General features: G+C 47.4%; 1 protein-coding gene across 3 annotated transcripts in view; it reads right to left on the bottom strand.

Moving 5' to 3' along the window:
* Window positions 1–18,192, bottom strand: part of LOC135911057 (sodium-dependent noradrenaline transporter-like) — a 119,329-nt gene that overhangs the window by 50,204 nt on the left and 50,933 nt on the right. For 2 of the 3 annotated variants that reach the window (XM_070532352.1, XM_070532354.1), the window contains exons 8-10: window positions 13,388–13,512; window positions 10,655–10,776; window positions 7,329–7,457 (exon numbers count right to left, since the gene is read on the bottom strand). In XM_070532352.1, coding sequence (XP_070388453.1) covers window positions 7,329–7,457; window positions 10,655–10,776; window positions 13,388–13,512 — 376 coding nt within the window. The remainder of the gene's footprint in view (window positions 1–7,328; window positions 7,458–10,654; window positions 10,777–13,387; window positions 13,513–18,192) is intronic. The other variant, XM_070532353.1, reaches the window with a different exon arrangement.

The following is an 18,192-nucleotide window of genomic DNA, read 5'->3' as shown; positions in this document are numbered from 1 at the left end:
CCTGCCTGTCACTTTCGTAAATGACAGATGCCTCTATGCTACGCGCATGCCTCGCAGCCAATATTGCGCGGTGTGGGTTGGCTCACTTTCATTTGACTCATTCTCCTACATTAGAAGTGCGAAGGTACAATGGAATATACAAATGCGAAGATACAGCTTCATGAAGGGCAAAAAGGGGATTATTGCATGGAAAGTTCACTGCACCTATACACAATACCTCGTAACAAGTTATTTTAATATAGGTATAAATCTCCAATAAATGTACTTATTCAAGAAAAAGTCACTCTATATACTCCGTGAAATAATGTAAATAAACATGTTGCGCAACCACAGATTCCCAGATCACGGCCCCCCTATCCCTCCACTCCCCCTGATGTATCATGCGCGACAGGAGGCGGCGCGCTTTCTCCTCGCTTTTCTCCCTTGCGCGTAGAAGACTCAGCCACCAAGGTTGGCTCACTGAAGCCGGCTCACCCATGCCACCCCCACCTCCCCTTACGCTTTCACTCGCACATACAGCATGCGGCCCACGTCACGATGTTATCGCCCTTGGACTTTCTACGAAACATGAGGGTGACGGTGATGGCAGGAATGCGCCTGGAGTGCCCCCATAATTGCTATCGCAATAATATGATAAGAGTATGCGGCAAATGAAGTGTCTCGTGGCCCCCTACTTTCCAAAAAAGAAGTAGTAATAAAATCGAACTTTCGCCATGCGACAATTTGCTGCGCCACAACAATGTCTTTTTCTTTCTTTTGTGGGGCGGGGGCACGTAAATGAAAAAGAAAGCGTCAGGAAAGCATGTTGGCCACAACGAATGCCTAATTCGGGCACATAATATGGCTTCCGAAGGAATATCGAAATAAACGTGACAGGATTGATCCACAAAGAACCATGCGCATACTGCTCGTTATATACCCAACACCGGCGAGACGAGACTTTCCGGGGAGGTTGTGCTCCCGCGAAGGCCTTGCGATTCGTCGAGTCCCCACAGTGATGGTTGTATCGTATCGCGTCTGACACGTGTGCTATGCATGATAAGCTGAGGGGGTGTGGTCCCACTTTTCTGTATATCTTCGCATGACCATCTGAGGGGTGTTGCTCCATGTTACTGTATAAATAACTGCTCACTAATTCCCGGGCACTCGTGCTCTGGCAACCGCAAGCATGGGGCCATGCTAATACAATGTTGGTGAGCCGCCATTGTTTCTTTTTTTCTTCTGCTAGCCGCAAAGCGACTAAAACTATGCCATACCAAAACTAATTCCGCCAGAGAAAAACGAACGCGCATCGAAGTGTGCCGCGTGGTGGTCGATGAAGCACGAGGAAAACTCATGCGCTCTGGCTGGCTCTGGCAGGCCACAGGTAGCGAAAACAACAAAACGGAAGAGGCTCTAGTTAACCTTGTGAATAAAAGTCAAAGTAAAAAAAAAAGACATGAGAACGTAGTTACCTTTGCTGCCTCTAGTGTCTTGACATAGGTGCTTTGGCATGGGTGAAACAAAAAATGTTGATATCCCTTTCTGTGACATGACGGCACAGATGAACCACCATAACCCTTCGTTTCATCGGACCTCGCTGCGTGGTTTGTCAGCTTGTGTGATAGTGTGCTGATTTGGCCTATCTCGCTGTATGGTGCGATGTACGACCTTAGAAAAGTTAATGCACTTTCAGCGTCAAATGTCTTTAACAACATTAAACCCACAAGGTTCCGGAATAGAAACTCTAAACCACGACTTTGGCAGTGTCAATGCACCTTTCGCATGAAAAGTTTATGAGAACTTGAGTTTAAGAATTGAAATCCAAGCGCTCTGTAGATTCCGAGTGCTTCGCTAGACGCCGCGATGAGCCCGCTCGCCATCAAAACGTCCTTGAAACTGTGCTCGGATGGGGCTCCTTGCGTTACCATATGTGACTCCCGGTGCGTGGGCGTTGCTACCAAATGCAGCCCTATGTTTTATTTCACGTGCTAAAATGTCATTTCCAGCATGAGAAGGACGTAGACAAAATCCAGCATGATTTCCGGCGCCAGGGGTTGTTTTTGTAGGTGGCACATGACAGAACGGAAACATTTGGGGGGGAAGAGGTGGAGGGAGGGGGGTTAAGCCCCATAAGCTCCCGCCCTGGCGGCGCCTCTGCCCGGCAGGGGATGCAAAAGTAGGCTGCTGGAGATGACGATGATGATATCACATGGATGTGTGGCCATTCTTGGCGAATCCCTAAGAATCAATGGGCCAAGAGGATACACGGATGTAGCCTTAAGTATATTGTGACGGGTATGAAACTATTTACAAGATGTATTTACAATGCATATATAAACAGCAGCCGAGAATCCTGAGAGGCTGTCACTTGGTCGTCTTCACCCTCGACGACCTTGTCCTAATTTCCTACCGCAACACGAATCCCGGCAGAAAAAGCGCCGTCCCGGTGCTTCAGACGCGGCTATCAGTAAGGGCATAGTAAGGCTTGAGCCGAGAGATGTGTACGACGTCAGGTGATGTAGAACCGGGTGGCATAACGGAGGTCTCGGGGATTATCTCGTAAGTGACATTGGTCACTTGACGTAGAACGCCGTAAGAACCTTTGCAGCACGAAGGAGATTCTCGGAGAGCCCCACTCGGCTGCAAAGGGACCAAAGTAGCACGAAAGAGCCTGGTGAAAGATATGTGTCACGATGGCGGCGATTGTAAGCGTGTTGTTGATATTCCTACGATGCCAACAGACGAGTACGGGTAAGCTGGCGCGCATGCTCAGCGCGGGCGATGGCATCGCGGGCAAACTTGGTCCTCGAATCCTGTACCAAGGGGTGTGAAGCGTCCAATGGTAATACAGGCTCACAACCGAAGAGCAAGTGAAAGGGGGAATACCCAGGAGAACCGTGGCGTAATGAATTATAGGCGAACGTGACCTAGGGCTGCGCCACATCCCAATCCTTGCGGTCGGGTGAAACGTATCTCGACAGCATGTCAGTAATAGTCCGATTAAGTCGCTAAGTAAGGCCGTTGGTCTGGGGGTGATAGGAGGTAGCCAGTTTGTGTTTGGTAGAACATGAGCGTAGGATATCGGCGATGACTTGGGAGAGGAAAGTGCAGCCCCGGTCAGTGAGTAGCTGTCACGGAGTGCCATGTACTAAAATGATATCCTGGTGTAGGAAATCTTCGACTTCGGTTGCGCAGCTCATGGGAAGTGCCCCAATGATGGCATAGCGAGTCGCGTAATCAGTAGCGACAGCGATCCACCTCTTGCCGGAGCTGGACTCAGGGAAAGGGCCAACGAGATCCAAACCCGCACGAAAGAATGGCTCAGGTGGAATGTCGATCAGCGGTAAGTACCCGGCAGGAAGCGTTGCTGGCTTTTTGCAGTGTTGACAGTGCTGGCAAGCAGCTGCATAGCGCTGTACGGAGCGTGCGAGGCCGGGCCAGTAGAAACCGCGGCGCACGCAGTCGTAAGCGCGAGCAAAGCCAAGGTGTCCGGCAGTTGGAGCGTCATGAAGCTCCTGAAGTACGGTTTAGCAGAGGTGGTGAGCACCGACAAGGAGAAGGCGATTACCGTCAGGATGAAAACTGCGTCGGTACAATATGGCGTCGTTGATAACAAACCACTCTAACGATGCATCTGAAAGAGCAAATTCCATTCTTTCAATGAGGGTCCTCAAAGTAGTGTCATGGCGTTGCTCGTAGGCCATGTCCAAAAAGCTGGGAAATGGAAATAACACTTGAGGAAGCATCCATGTTAGCGTTGGTGGGCATGTGTACAGGGTGACGGGACAAACAGTCGGCTTCCTTGTGTGGGCGACCAGACCTATACACTACCGAATAGGAATACTCTTGTAGCCGTAAAGCCCATCGTCCAAGCCTCCCCGTGGGATCTTTCAAGGACGAAAGCCAACAGAGGGTGTGGCAGTCCCTTACAATAGAAAAGGGCCTGCCGTATATATAGGGGCGAAATTTCGCCACTGCCCACACAACGGCCAAACATTCGCGCTCGGTAATAGAGTAGTTCCGCTCCGCAGGTGATAAAAGACTACTAGCGTACGCGATGAAAGTTCACGGCACTGTTAAACTTGTGCCAAGACGGCACCGACTCCGTGGCCACTGACATCGGTGCGCACATCTTTAGGTGCTGAAGTAGCGAAGTGTCTTAGAATCGGTGGTGTGGTGAACATGGTAGTAAGGCAAGAAAAGGTGGTGGCCTGAGAGGATCTCCATGGAAATGGCCCACTTTTCTCCGGGAGATCTGTGAGAGGGCGTCCTATGGTGGCAAAATTTAACAAAGCGGCGGAAGTAAGTTCAAAGGCCCACGACACTTAGGACATCTTTTGCGGACCGTCGAACCGACAACTCTTTCATGGCGCGAATTTTCTCTGGGTCCGGTCGGATGCCAGTTGCATTGACGACATGTCCAAGAACACTAGTCTCACAATGGCCAAAGTTATATTTCTTCGAGTTGAGCTGTAGAACGGTCTTGCGAAAAATGGCAAGTACAGCTGAAAGGCGCTCAATGTGTGTGCTGAATGAGGGCGAGAACACAACATCATCTATGTTGCAGAGACAAGTCGACCACTTGAATTCTTGGAGCAATGACTCCAACATACGCTCAAAAGGCATAACTTTGAAGTGGTAAGACTATCAGGTGTTATAAAGGCGGTCTTTTCACGATCTAGATCATCGACAGCGATTTGCCAATATCCGGACCGTAGGTCGTTGGACGAAAAATACTGTGCACCGTATAGGCAATCGAGGGCGTCATCGATACGAGGTAGTGGGTAGACGTCCTGCTTTGTGATGCGGTTGAGGTGGCGGTAGTCGACGCATAATCTCGATGAGCCGTCCTTCTTTATGACCAGCACGACAGGGGACGCCTAGAGCCTTGAAGATGCCTCTGTGATGTCTTTCGCTAGTATCTTGTCTACTTTCGTCTTGATGGCGTGACCCTCCGAAGCTGAAGCTCGGTAGGGTCTCCGATGGATAGGTGGATTATCACCTGTATGTATACGTTGTCTGACAAGTGACGTCTGGCCTAAGGGTTGGTTGTTCCGTTCCAATATATCCTTGTAGGAAAGCAGTAGACTGCACAGCTGGTCAGTCTCCGCAGGAGTGAGATTCGGGGCGATCATTTTCCGAATGTCGTTGTCAGTACACTTGGAAGACTGGAAAGTCTCACAGGAAGCGTCGACGGCAAAAGTCTCAACGCAACTAACTTCTAACGTTACTGGTCCGCGACTGGCCCAACATGTCAATTTTACAGAAAAATGACCATTTGCGCCGATTGTCAACTGATCGCGTGGCGACTACCTTGGTCGCACTAGCGCCCTGAGGCGATGGGGTGAATGACTGTTTATGAATTCGCCTCGCTTAGTCAGTGCGCGCTCTCATTATGTGGAAGGTCGTGCCTATGAACCATCTAAATATACATCGATGCACACAATTGTGGGAATGCGAGAACTAATGCAAGACGTAAGAAATAACGTGAGACGTCCCGCATTTTTTGCGCATCCATACTACTGCGAAACGCCTAAGGACTCGAGCATTGATCGCATCAACCATTATGACTATTCTGGCACTACTTTGCCCGTGGTAGGTCGAGTATTCAGAGCATTTAGGTGCTCATTCATAATAAAAATTGCATTAACGCGTTACTTGGCTTCCACTGGCATTGTTTCACGCCAGCATATATGTTTATCTTGCTGGTACAACGCTCGGAGGTCTCAAATTGCTTTTATATTTCTTTTAAGTCGACTCGTTAACGCATATTCCAAGCCTGAGCCTTCTCGTGCCTAATTTGCACTCTCTGCTTCGGTGACATGTGTGACCACCTTGCATGCAGACCGTTAGGAGGCACTATTAGCAGTTCTGTAACTATTCCGTTAAATTATTGTCCATACTGCGTAACTGAGGTGTTTAGTTTTGTCGTATAAACGTCATTACCATTCGCTTGTTGGCCTAAATAAATATTGCCTTGTGTTCTGGTCTATGACAATGAAATGTATTCTTCATCCATGGGCAATGCACATTTCAACGCCGTATACCAGGAAACCTATTTCTGACTCAATTCAGGGGCCCTATAACGTAAAACTATTCCAATATGTTTCTATTCCAATTTCCTGACGTTAAATTTGCGTAACCACCGACGCAAGCACCGGGCGGTCACCCATAGGGTTGTCTGAACAGACCGATCAAACGCTCTCCTCGTTCATAGGAGGTCCCTTTTGTTTGCTTGAAAAACGAATAACATTGCCTACACTGAGCGGCTTGTTGTATCTAATTGGCTGACAAGAGGCGAGGAGAACGCTCAAGTGGAGAGAGATTCACTAGCGCAGAGCCAGTGCACTGAAAACCGATAACCGGATGAAGAGGGTGGTGCCGGCGTCTGCGATTTGTCGGCTTTCCCTTACTTAGCCTGTGGTGGCTGGTCGAAAATCGCGGCGGCATGTAACGGAAGCTTAAGAATGACGCTAAAATTGACCCTCAGCAAAGAAGAGTTGGCAGAATGAGGTAGTAAACGTGTCGAAAGTGCTTAAAAACGTTACACGGTCACGCAAGAAGTTTTATTATACGCAAATACACCCATGCTCTCCGGCAGGTGCGAGTAGCCAGCGTCTCAGCGATCGGCGGCAGCTATCTTTTATTCCTTTCGGAACGGGGCAGCCTGCGGCTATTCCGAAAAAAATTCAGTTTTGTTCGGCATATTAATGCATCTTTATCGCGTACACATCACTTTGACGCGGTGAGTTCGTGCGGTTTTGTGACGTCGCGTGACAGGCAGGTGAAGTGGGTGCAGCCCGAAAACTTTTTACCAATAGCCGAGGGCTAATGGCGAAAAGAAATCGAATCAGAAATAACTGTTTTTCTTTTTTTTTTGTCAAATCTTGCATAATCAGTGTGCACACATAATATCAGATGGGGAGGTATTGCGATTTTCGTAACGTCGCTTGACAGACAGGTGAAATGGGGGGTGGTCGAAAAAAGTTTTTGACCAATCGCGGAGGGCTGATAGCAGAATTGGAATAGAAAAGTTTGGAATAGTTTTACGTTATAGCGCCCCAGTATACCTATGGCGCCCAGCGCCGAACTTTCAGTGGTAAGCTATTTTTATTCTGAAATCAAGATAGCCGGCCTTTAGTTGGGCTTTGCATATTTGTTGTATATTGCACTGGCCATTTTTAGGCTTATCGGTCGAAATAGTCTTTTTTTTTGCACATATATTTTTGATGTTCTTGAAAAAATAAGTTTCAGTTCCAAAATTTTCACTAATTTAGTCTGCTCGACAGCTTCGTGCGTGTTTGTGCCTGTCTGTCGCACTGAGCAAGCTTGCAGGAAAAGCGTACCCGTAACGCAAGCGGCAGGCTGAGAGCGAAGGCCGCCGTGCAGCTGACGAACGCCCATACCCGGGTGCTCTCAAACAGTGTCGGGTGCAAATCCGCCAGGCTTCCCACGACGGCGCCGAACGCGCAGAGCTGCACAGCACCGGTGAGGGCAGCAGTGAGACATGAAGTTGCTGAGTTGTGACCATTGCATGCATTGCAGCTGTCCACTTATACGAGTGCCTCACACGTTGGCAAAAAGGTGAGGACAGTACGAATGGGAACTTGTTACTGGGCCTAGTAATCACTCGCTTCGACAAACCACGGACACTAAACCGACACGCGCTAAACCATCGACGCAACGGAACACGCTGGCGGAACGCGTCCTGGTGAGAAGGGCGGTTCTTGTCGCTAGGATTGATTTTTTTTTTCTTGTCTTTGTTTACATGCGCGTTTCTTTAGCGACATGTATATGTTACTCAGTACGAATAAATGGAATATGTAATAATAGTTTCCCTATGCTAGAATAACTGTTAGAGCATTGTAGTGCCTCCTCTGTGTTACCTACGACTGACATCCTTCACCATTTCTGAAGAGCTAACTGCTCCGTAATGAGAAGAAATTTCATTGTGTGTTGTAAATTCCCATAAAAATCGTCTGCGAGGAATTTTTCACGGAAAGCCTGTAATATAAGCTTTATTTTTATGGCCTCTAGAATTACCCCATAACATAAACATGTACATACGAGAGAAGAGGCGGTAATATTCTATGAACATAAAGGTGAAATTCTGGCCCAGAGAGTAGAGGTATGCTAATTTCAAAGCCGATCCAGCGTGGCTAACGCGCTAGCTGTCAATTAAGAAAAACAGCTACAGATGTTCCAAGAATCATCTACTAATGCGTAAGCATTTTTTGGTTCGGTGGCGACTTAGTCTTTGCTTAGTTTTGCTTACTCGCTTTTTCTTGCTTATACGCGTCTACCCATAGCCTTTAAGGTGGCAAAAAAATGCTTAGGCTTTAGTAGGCTAGTGTCACATTTTCTCGCCGCATCCCGCCATAGTTTCTCACTATATTACCTAGAAGGAAATCTGGCGCTGCTGCGCTGTGGTATTCATGGTAATGCCGGTATATTGTGACCCGATTGGCATCGTTCTCGGAGAGCCCGGCCAGCACCGTTGCGTCTGTCACTATGATTTATTTTCTATTAAAACTGCACGTAGAAAACTGTTTTAGCTTTATTATTACGCAAAAACATGTTCTGTTTAACTATGAGAAGTTGTTATTGCATGTACATTTATATGATACGTAAAAATTTTAAGCGGGCCGCTAAAGCGGGAGGACAGACGACCAGATTTGCGCTTGCTTTGAAACAGTTTGTCGTCTGTTCTTGCTTTTCTTCCCTTCGTCATGCACTTTAGTGGAGTAAAGATGCAATTTTGCGTGAATGGAAACATTTTATGCAGATTTTATACGAAGCCTCTTACAACACCAGCCAGCACAAACCTCGCAGACACACATACCGTCAACCCCATGAGGGCACGGCGCCGCTCAAGGAAATCCCATAGACCTTGGCGCCAGATTTCCTTCTAGGTGTTATAGTGAGAAACTTTATGCGAGCGGCCTTTTCAAAGCACTCGTATCATTGAACGCCAGCTGCTGCAGTATTGTCTGAGGGGAGGCTCGCTGTCACTCTCACGTCATCCTCGCTGTCACTCACGCAAGCTTGTATTATGGGCGCGTTCCTTGCCCATGCAAGGTCTCACCTGCGTTCTCAGTGTGCCTTGGTAGGGCCCAATGAAAATGCGCCAAGTGTCTCAACGTGCTGGGTTGCCCGCAAGGTGTTCATCATTCGAAGGACGCTTAGCTGCGTTGAATTGGGCATTGAGCCACCCCAAAATCTCAATTTGGCCCGTATCCAAAGTTTACGTTCGCCCAGCCCCAAATCTCAAGTTGCCCCAGCCGCAGATTTCAGTTGTGCAAACTCCTAATGTAAATTAGGCCCCTTGTGGAGTTGGCGCCACCCCAAATTTCATTGGGGCACCCCCTAGACTCAAACTTAAGTTGACCCACCCTATAAAGTTAAGCTGGCCCACGTGTAAATTTCAAGTTGGGCCGCCCCCAACTTGAATTGCCCCGCCCCCCGAAATTTCAAGTTGGCCCACCCAAAAATTTCACTTGGCCCTCATTCAAATGACGGTTGGCCCACGTTGAAATTTCAAGAAGTTGGCTCACCCCCAAATTTAATATGGCCCATGTCCAAACTTCAATTTGGTCCATCCCCGAAATTTAAGTGTACCACCCCTCATTTCGAGCTGGCCCACCCAAAAATTTCAAGTTGGCCCACATGCAAATTTCAGTTGGCCCACCCCAACTATAAGCTTTCTCATTCATTTTCTAAGGGGCTCTTTGCTCCTCTCTGAGCAATCTCTTTTATGCGATAGCAACTACACAGACACCCCAGACGCATTTCGGCCTTCGCGGTGGGCGTCCCCGCCACCGGCAGGTGCCGTATGAGTGATGATAGGGATCTAAACAAAAAAATGGCTGTGGCTTAGCTAAGGTTAAGCCCAGGATGCGAAGCATACTAGCATTTATTTTAACGCGACAGCGTTAAGGAGCTCGTGTCGCAGAAAAGCCGGTGTCGTCGGCGTCGGCTCAGGCGTGCGTCGCTTGCTCAGGCGCACATTTCGTTGTCGCGCCGAACGCTGCGTTGCTCGGCGCTCACCGCGTCCGATGCGGGGCGCGTAGTCGATGCGCCGTAGCCCATTGTCTTACACCCCTTGGCGGGTCTACGGAAACGCTGTCGCGTTCCACTCTTGAAGGCGAAGCTTAAGCGTCCGCTTTGCAGCTGTTATGCCGTCATATGGTAGCTACGCGGCCGCGCGCGGCGCAGCAAGGAAGAGCGTGGTTGTGCGGCTAAAATGGCCAGTCTTAGCTTGGTTAAGCCAAGAATGCGTTGCATATTGCGCGGTAACGCGACAGCGTTCCCGTCGTCCCGCCAAGGGGTGTAAGACAATAGGCTACGGCGCAGTGACTACGCGCCCCGCATCGGACGCGGTGAGCGTCAAGCAACGCAGCGTTCGGCGCGACAAAGAAATGTGCGCCTGATCAAATTTCTTAACCTTACAAACAACGCCCTTTTCGGCAGATGCAAACCACGAAACTTCTCGCGTGGCAGGGTAGGGGATGTTGCCAAAGAAAGCTTAGGCATTAATTTTACGCTGGAGCCCTACTGTATATTAAGCGCACGTTTATGTAGAGCATGATCAAGCACTTTTGCGAAGGGTAAAAAAGGCCTATCATGATAATCACTACTTGCTGTGTTGACAGCCTCATTTCCTAGAACTCACCTCTGGTCCGAGAGCGCTCGTAGCAACCAGAACGTAGAAAGCCAGTGCCCAAAACCGCGTGTATGGTAGCGTTTCTATAGTCTCGGGGAACGTCACGAACACGTACTGCAGTCCTTCTGTGGCTATTTGTGAGAAAGGTTGTTGAGATTTAGTGGGCGCGTTCTCTCTCAAAATATTCTTGTAAGTCTTTAAGTATGAGACGGCATGAAGCACTTACGTATACTATATTGGTCTGGCACATCTGTATCGGTTATTGTTACGGCTTGATGTACAAGATGTCCCAACTATTATGCGCCAAGATTTAAAATGCCCCGTAGGTGGACAGAACCAAGATAATGTTGTGTGCTGTTGCTTGGAGATACTCGGACTATTTCTTTTTGCATTCTGCCTGATTACATATTTAGTCTTAATTATTCAATAAACTTCTGAACTATTATGTTTAGACTAAATATGTCAATGAGAAAATCGTATAGGAACATGAACAACTTCCAATACATCTCAATATGTGCTCAATATGTGCTCAATATGTTGCTCAATATGTGCTACATAAAAGTGTTTTTCCGAGCATGAAAGAAGCCCGCAATTACACGCAAGGATGCCTGCAACGGCCAGTTGCATGGCAGTTCTGCGTAACAACTAAATATTTTGCCCTAACTTGAGGTACTGAGCACTAAAATAAATAAAGATAAAGTTCAAGCAATATCAGAGCCTACTGTAGTAAAAGGAAAAAAAAAAGAAAAACTCAAGCGTACTATGATTTGCGTAAACCACGTATAAATAACAAAATGCAGCCGCTGAAGAAACATATAGTCAAACCTGAGAGGTTGTAATGAGATAATTGTTACCAAATCTGTACTTAGCAAAACCACCGCCCGTATTTGTCAGTGGGCTGTGTTTACGAATTTGTCACCACCCGAGTTTGGCTTTTTTACGGGGTACTGCATAAGCCACTAGTTTAAGGTCAAAACTCGAAAATTACCGACATGTTCAACTATTAGGTCTCGGTTATGAGCGCTGGCTCTGAAAAATTATTCCTGATCATCGTCACTTAAAGTTCCAGTCGAACTTTTTTCGAATTCCAAGACCAATGAGTCTGCCTTCGCCTCGAGATCTTATTTGAAAGCCGCCAGTATCACTGTAAGTGGTGACTTTTTTGTCGACATTGAAATTTCGCGATATGAACGGAATGTAAAAAAAGAAAAGTGGTCAAAAGTTTCCGTTCCACTAAAACGAACTGTCCATAATTTAAAAATTTCACATCTCCGTTGCTTCATTTGACAGATTATGTGAAAGTGACGTGAACAGCTATCCACTTGTGCCAGGAACTTGGCAAAATTCTTATCGCTTCATCTAACTAAAGGCTGAGAGTAACTGCACCGAGGAAGCCTTTCGGTTTTCAACAAATTATTTATTCTGTACTGAAGCATTCGCTAAGTTGTCGACGAGCGAGAAGCACAGTCTACCCTTGCTGACGTACGCAACAAAGATATTCTTGCTCTAACGAAAACTTGAGTGTCTCTGCGAATATATATTCTGACGGTATTCCAGCGACATCGAGTTTTCAGCGTTTTGGTGGCACTTATTGGCTTAAATCAAGAAAATTTCTCCTACCTTTTCGGACAGACAACATACCCTCATATCTAATTCTTTGTTCCACAAGCTCGGAAGACATCTATCTGTTCGCGCTTATGTGTAGTCCACCGCGACATTCTTTTCTGCGTGTGGTCCAGTGCACTCAATGCCTTTACTTTATTCTGAGCTAAATGACGTAATGGCGTAAATGACGTTTGAAGTTCTCACGTACCCCCGTAATCCTTATCAGTGATGTTTACTATCTACACGTTAAGTGGCCTGGCAGAAGTGACATAGCGCCATTCTTCACGTGAATACACCTGCTTTTCTAACTCATGTATATACTTGAATTTACCTCTTACTATTCAACAGCCTACCTCATCGACTCCAGCGTGTTTCAGCTTGTTTTTACCAATACACAGGATGTAGGTATACAGAAAACCTTTTTTTTTTTTCAGAGCACGAAGTGAGCACTCTGTCAGTAATCATATTTTTAAAGGAACAATTCCTGGTGGAACCTCTCCGCTGAAATCAGTTGGGGAAGTTAGTAAATAAGCAAGAGTAAGCTTCAATTTTTTTATGTAGCAACCTTGCGAGCGTTTTTATAAATCTTTCGGGTGTAGAACTATTATTTTTTGTAAAACATCAAATAAATACGTTTAAAAGATATACTTTCGTTGAAGTCAAACTCATCGCAGTCATTCGAAACATCGGTTTAATGGAACCGTGCACTGCATTGCTTGAAGTGGTTTTGCTGTCAATAATGCCTACTGCAGTAGCGCCTCTTCAATATAAACGGTGTGGTTGCTGACCAGTACTGTGCCTTAAGCAAGTGGTACACAATAGCAGCTCTTTGATGACAGCGAAAAGCATTTTTTGATCAAGAAAGCTCTAAATAAAATTGTGTCTACGCATTTCACTGTGCGATTATTAAGCTAATTTTGGAAATTTTGAATACAATATTCTGTTTCGCACTATGTTCAAAAATCACGCGGCAACATTAAGTGCGGAAAACGCCGTGATGGGAGTGATGACCGAATTTATGTCAATGGAAACCCAAAAAAGGAAGCGTTCACTAAAAATGAGAGCATACAACATAGATGTGCTGCGACAGGTAGAACTACAGCTAATTGGGATAAATTATTCGCCAAAATGACGCACCCGAAGCGGCGACGTAAGTGATGTCTTCGTCGAGCACTTCGGCCAAGTGTCCATATTGGGCGAACACGAAGAAGGCCGCGAAGATGCCATAAACCATGTCGATCATGCATATCTTCACGGCAGTTCTGACAGAGACATGAAAAATCACAAAGCCACACGTGTTAAAAGGAAGCCTGCACTAGATCACAAATGGCGTGCACGCATATTTCTGCATTAGCAGGTAAATTTGGACTAGATAGTGTATGATCATATTTGACAATACACCGCTAAGTAATGCGAGGATATATTTAGGAGCACACACAGTGCTGATGGTGTACCTTCTACATTGTTTTGCCAACACCGCCTGCATGGATTAATATCTAAATATAAGGGAATTAGCCGAGAAATAAACGTTGACATTTTCGGTTGGCTACAGTACACTGAGGAAAACACGAAGAGGACAACAAACGCTAGGATCCCTGGCAACCGCCCCTTTACGTATCGCGAGCATTGCCCACACTTCCATTCGATCCCTCGGAGCCTGGCTCTAGCTCGTGTTCTAGGGTTCTTGCGTGGGAGGTGTGGACATTAGCGGTATGCAATGGTCCGATGCGCATTGAGTAGTTGGGACATGCGCGGAGTCGTACCGCTATGCTGCAAAAATGCGTCAATCTCTGCGTTTCAACTTTGGTAAGGGTTGTGAAAGTGGCCACTAAGCCTGTAGGATGTGTGAGGATCGTTATTGATTCGAGTTTCCGGTAACTGGGGTAGGTAACTGAAATGTGCCGTGCTGCGTTTCACCTAAAACTGTCGAGTATAGAGGCAGGAGAGTGTTGCCGCCGTGTAGCAGATATAAAGACAGTAGCCAGTAAAATCGTGGCGTGACGAATTGTAGGCGAATAAAACCAAAGCCAAAATGGAGTCCCAATTACTGTGGTCATCGGAGACGTGCATGGAGATCATGTCTATGAGTGTGTGGTTGAGGCGTTCAGTAAGTCAGCTTGTCTGGGAATGGTAAGTCACGGCGAATTTGTGAGACGTAGAGCAAGAGCGGATAAGGTCTTTGACTACTTCTGAAGGAAAGCAAGGGTCCCGTTCAGTGATTAGGCGACGAGGCTCGCCATGGTGCCGGACCACTTCGTAAAGAAGGAAATCGGCGACATCAGTTCCATACATACTTGGAAGCGCTCGTGTAATGGCATAAAGCGTAGCATAGTCCGTCGCGACGGCGACCCACTTATTAACCGAGGATAACATTGAAAAAGGGCCAAGAAGGTACAAGCTGACGCGGATAAAAGGTTCACTTGCTGTGTCTGTCGGATGAAGGCACTGGGCGGGAGGCAGAGCAGGCTTCTTGCGGCATTTACAGAGCTCGCAAGCTGGGATGTAGCCTAGGCAAGGAGCGTTCTGCGAACACGATCATAAGTGCGAGAGACACCCAAATGGCTAGCCCTAGGTGCATCTTGCAATTGCACGAGAACAGTATAGAGCGTAGATCCTGGGGAACAACAAAGAGCAGTTCACTTGCGTCGGGTTGCATATTGCACCGGTAGAAAGTGTCATCGAGGAGTAGGAACCGGCGGAGGGCGCGGTCGTGGTTTTCCGAGGCGAGGCGTTCGATAAGGGATCGCAAAGACTGGTTGTGACGCCGTTCACCGGCAATTTTCAGGAAGTCGGTAAGTGACAAAATACAAGCATCGCCTTCAAGTTCTTGTGCACCGGGTGGATTGACCGGGCAGCGGGAGAGGCAGTCGGCATCCTGATGCAGCCGCTCATATTTACAGCATTCAAAGAAGGTGTACTATTGCAAACGTGAAGACCCGCGTCCAAGATGGCCTGTTGGCAGGGGCGCAGCCAGGGGGGGGGGGGGGGGGTCTTACAGAACTTCAGCCCCCCGCCCCCGAAATGTTTTCGTGCTGTTCATGCACCACCGACCAAAGCTGCCTTTGCCGCCGGAAATCATTCTGGATTTTGTCTAGAATGTCTTTTTCACGCTCGAAAAGACATTTCACCGTGAACATTGCGAACTCGGGCCGGATTTCGTGGCAACGCCCGTGAGCCTGGAGTCACATAACGCAAGGAGCGCCATCCGAGCACAAAGTTTCAAGGGCGTTTTGATGGCGAGTGTGCTCGTCGCGGCATATCGCGAAGGCCGCGGAATCTACGGGGCACATGCATGTCAATTCTGAAACTTCATGGGCATACAGTTCTCATAAACTTTTGATGTGAAAGGTGCATTGACATTTCCAAAGTTGGGCTTTAGATTTTCTATTGCCGAAATTTTTGGGTTTACTGTTGTTATAAACATTTGACACCAAACGTTAATTGACTTGTCTAAAATCTTACATCGGAACATGCAACGAGACAAGCCAAATGAGACAAGTTGACAAAGCACGCAGCGAGTTCCGATGAGACGATAAATTTTGGTGGTTCATTTGTGCCGTCATGTCACATAAAAAAATCACTATATTTTTTTCACCTACGCCAAAGCATCCATGTCAGTACACTAAAGCCAGCCAAGGTAACTATGTTGTTATTTATTTTTTCCACTTTGACTTTTATTTTCGAGGACACATTGAGCCTCTTCATTTTTTTTTTGTTCTTGCTACCCTACCCGCTGGCTGCCAGAGCAAGCCAGAGCAAGCCAGAGCACGCCAGAGCGCATCCGTTTTTCTGGTTTTGCCCCGACCACCACGCGGCGCACTTCGGTACGCGTTCGGGTTTCTCTGGCCGAGTCGATTTTCGCCTTCCAGAGTTTCGGACGCTTCCTGACTAGCAGACTAGAAAAAGAAGCAATGGTCGCTCGCCGCCATCACTGTGGGGACTCGACGGATTGCACCGCGTTCACTTGAGCGCAACCTCTCCGGACAGTCTTGTCACGCCGGTGTAGGCTACCGAGAAGTATGCGTATGGGCTGTCAGTGGACCAAGCGTCTCACGTTTTCTTCTACATTAGGTGCCCAAAGTAGGCATTCGATTGTGGCCAACACACTTCGCTTTGCTTTTCTTCAATTTGGTGTCGCCGCCCCACAAAAAGAAAAAAAAAACATTGTTGCGGCGCAGCGCATTGTCGCATGGTGAAAGTTTGACTTATCGCTTCTTCTTTTGCGGAAGGTAATGGGCCACGGGACGCTTCAGTTGCCGGATACTCTTACTATACTATTGCGATAGCAATTATATGGACACTCCAGGCGCATGCCTGCCGTCGCCCTCGTGTTTCGTATAAAGTCCAAGGCTGATAACATCGTGACCGCGCGCCGCATGGTGTATGTGCGAAGCAAAGCGTAAGGGGGGGGGGAGGTTGGGATGGCTGAGCTGACGATGGTGGCTCAGTCTTGTGTACGCAAAGGAGAAAAGCGGGGAGAAAACGCGCCGCCTTCCGTGGCGCGGCATACATCGGGGGAAGTGGAAGGAGCGTGGGTGGGCCTTAGGATTCTGTGACCTGTGCATCTGTGATTGCGCAACATGATTATTTGCCTTCTTTGACACATTATAAGAGTGACTTTTTCTGAGGTACATATATTTATTGGCGACATATTTACATATCTTGTTGCGAGGATTTGTGTATACGCGCCGTGAGCTTTGCCTCCAGTGACATTTTTTTTTTGCCCTTTATTAAGCTGTATCTTCGCATTTGTATATTGTATTGTGTCTTCGAATTTCCGATGTACGAGGGCGAGTCAAATGAATGTGAGCCAACCAACCCCACGCAATAACGTTTCGGTTCATTATCTGCGAGGCATGCACGTAGCACACAAGCATCTCCCATTTACAAAAGTGACATGCAGGTGTGAGGATAAATTTCCTTTAATGCTCTCATACAGTGGGCTGAACATGGTCGCGTGACGTAATGGACGCTCCAGAAGTTGAGCAGCGTGGTGTTGTGAGGTTTTTGACAGCTGAAGGTGTTTCCTTAAAAGAAATTAGTTGCCGTAGGGCGGCCGTGTACGTTGAACATTGCATTTCATTTGCCACTCTGAAGCGTTGGGGCAAACGGTTCAAAGAAGGACGTGAAAGTTGCAAAGACGATCCAGGACCGGGACAAAGTCATCGTGAAATCACGCCCAACACAATTGCAAAGCTTGATGAGTTGATTAGATGAGAATGGAGGATAAGCACCGATGAACTGGCAGAGCGTGCGAACATCAACCACGTTTCTTTTCACACCGTAATTCATGAACATCTCGGTTATCGGCTCTTGTGCGCGCAATGAATGCCAAAGATTTTGAACCACTGCCAGATAACGGAGAATTTTGGCACTGTTTTGACTCATCTGATCTGGTATGACAATGAGGGTGACGACTCCTTGTCTGCAATTTTGATCGGGGACGAACCATGGCGCCACTACTACGAGCCTGAAATACGACGGCAAAGCTTCCAATAGAAACATTCGAATTCACCACGCCCCAAGAAAGCGAAGGTCGCCATTTTCTGCGGAAAGGTGTTGACCTTCTTTAGATTGTCAGGGGCCATTACTGATCGAATTTGCCAAATACTCAGAAAGTATAAACTGTTTCTGATATTGTGAAACGCCGGATCGGTTGCGTGTCGCAACCAAGAACAAACGACGTGGAAAATTGATGAATGGGGTCATCTTGTTCCTCGACAATGCCCACCCCCACGTCGCTGACGTGGTTAATTCAAAAGTGGCAAAGTTGAATTGGGAAACGCTGCAACACCCGCAATACAGCTCAGACCTGTCGCCTTGCCGCTTCCACATTTTGCGGCAACGAAAATGCAGCTCAAGGGAAACAGATTCGTCTCGGACGATGACGTGAAAGTCAGTTGCAGACGTTTGAAGCAGCAACCCAAGGAGCTTCATGAGAC

This window comes from Dermacentor albipictus, chromosome 1 (assembly GCF_038994185.2).
Source record: "Dermacentor albipictus isolate Rhodes 1998 colony chromosome 1, USDA_Dalb.pri_finalv2, whole genome shotgun sequence".
NCBI lineage: Eukaryota > Metazoa > Arthropoda > Arachnida > Ixodida > Ixodidae > Dermacentor > Dermacentor albipictus.
The sequence above is the reverse complement of the archived record's forward strand: the minus strand, read 5'-3'. Positions and strand labels throughout refer to the sequence as shown.